We start from the raw sequence: 1,876 nt of genomic DNA on the forward strand, positions 1-1,876 counted from the left end.
GGACACTAGACCTAGAGCTGTTCTCATTAGGGGCTAAGCCCCCCCCCCAAAGGTCTGATCCTAGAATCACCCCTGCTGCTACATCATACTCCACTCTACTACACCTCAGGGGGGAATGTTTCAAGATAGAAAGTCCTAATAATTCAAAATAAAAAGTCCTAATATTTCAAGATAGAAAGTCTTAATATTTCATAATGTTGTAATGTTTACTGAACTACTGACAGCTTTATTGCTTCAGGCTTATTTCTGCAACAGCTCATTGGGTATCGGATAAAAACTATTGAGGACATATTTTCTCCTGGGCCTGGTGGTGGCTGGGTGCTACTGGGCCTGGTGGTGGCTGGGTGCTCCTGGGCCTGGTGGTGGCTGGGTGCTACTGGGCCTGGTGGTGGCTGGGTGCTACTGGGCCTGGTGGTGGCTGGGTGCTACTGGGCCTGGTGGTGGCTGGGTGCTACTGGGCCTGGTGGTGGCTGGGTGCTACTGGGCCTGGTGGTGGCTGGGTGCTACTGGGCCTGGTGGTGGCTGGGTGCTACTGGGCCTGGTGGTGGCTGGGTGCCACCGGGCCTGGTGGTGGCTGGGTGCTCTGCATTGCTGTGGTAGGGATTGGCTAAAGGAGACAACCAAGCATGTTATGATGCTAAAGGAGATAAGCAAGCGTGTTATATGATGGTAAAGGAGACGACCAAGCATGTTATATGACGCTAAAGAAGACTTCCAAGCGTGTTATATGACGCTAAAGGAGACCACCAAGCGTGTTAATGACGCAAAATGCCAGCGTGTTATGACGTTAAGAGAGACCACCAGCGTGTTATATGATCAAAGGAGACCACACCAGCTGTTATATTCGCTAAGGAGACCACCAAGCGGTGTTATATGATGCTAAAGGAGACAACCAAGCTTGTTATATGACGCTAAAGAAGACTTCCAAGCGTGTTATATGACGCTAAAGGAGACCACCAAGCGTGTTATATGACGCTAAAGGAGACCACCAAGCGTGTTATATGATGCTAAAGGAGACAACCAAGCTTGTTATATGACGCTAAAGAAGACTTCCAAGCGTGTTATATGACGCTAAAGGAGACCACCAAGCGTGTTATATGACGCTAAAGAACAACCAAGCGTGTTATATGATAATAAGGAGACGACAAGCATGTATGCGCTAAAGGAACAACCAAGCTGTTATATGCCTAAAGGAGACAACCAAGCATGTTATTGACCTAAAGGAGAAACCAATGCTTTATGACGCTAAATGAGACGACCCAAGCGTGTTATAATGAACGTGTATAACGCAACCACGCGTGTTATATGACGCTAAAGGAGACAACCAAGCGTGTTATATGACGCTAAAGGAGACAACAAGGCGTGTTATATGACGCTAAAGGAGACAACCAAGAGTGTTATATGATGCTAAAGGAGACGACCAAGCGTGTTATATGACGCTAAAGGAGAAAACCATGAGTGTGTTATAACAACGACAAAGACACCTGACCAAACATCCGTATTTTACGAGATGGGAGTGAGAATGTGTTGGTAATGACATCATGTATATGCAAGAGGGCGTATGACATCATCTAGCTCCTTAAAGCTACGTTTGAAGCTAGTGCTAGCTACTTTCATTGGCAACAGTGCATTCAATGTTTGAAATACATTTAAAATCAACTCACTGCCACTAAAGGTGGTTCCCCATCCGGTGACCCAGCAGGTGGTCCCGGCCGGGTACGTGCTGTCGGTCGGCGCCAGGCACACCGGACGGATGTAGTTGGTGAAGTTGACGGGAGAGGACAGACGCAACAAGGCGATGTCGTTGTCGTCTGTGTTGGAGTTGTAGTTTGGGTTTAGGATGACCCGGGACACCGACCGGGACACCTCGTTAGGA

General features: G+C 48.0%; 1 protein-coding gene across 1 annotated transcript in view; it reads right to left on the bottom strand.

Moving 5' to 3' along the window:
* Positions 1-1,876, bottom strand: part of LOC116702993 (trypsin I-P1) — an 18,538-nt gene that overhangs the window by 3,788 nt on the left and 12,874 nt on the right. Inside the window, exon 4 of the mRNA XM_032537563.1 lies at positions 1,665-1,876. This exon is cut by the window's right edge and continues 57 nt beyond it. Within this exon, the coding sequence (XP_032393454.1) occupies positions 1,665-1,876 (212 nt within the window). The remainder of the gene's footprint in view (positions 1-1,664) is intronic.

Source organism: Etheostoma spectabile, chromosome 15, assembly GCF_008692095.1.
Source record: "Etheostoma spectabile isolate EspeVRDwgs_2016 chromosome 15, UIUC_Espe_1.0, whole genome shotgun sequence".
Taxonomy (NCBI): Eukaryota; Metazoa; Chordata; class Actinopteri; order Perciformes; family Percidae; genus Etheostoma; species Etheostoma spectabile.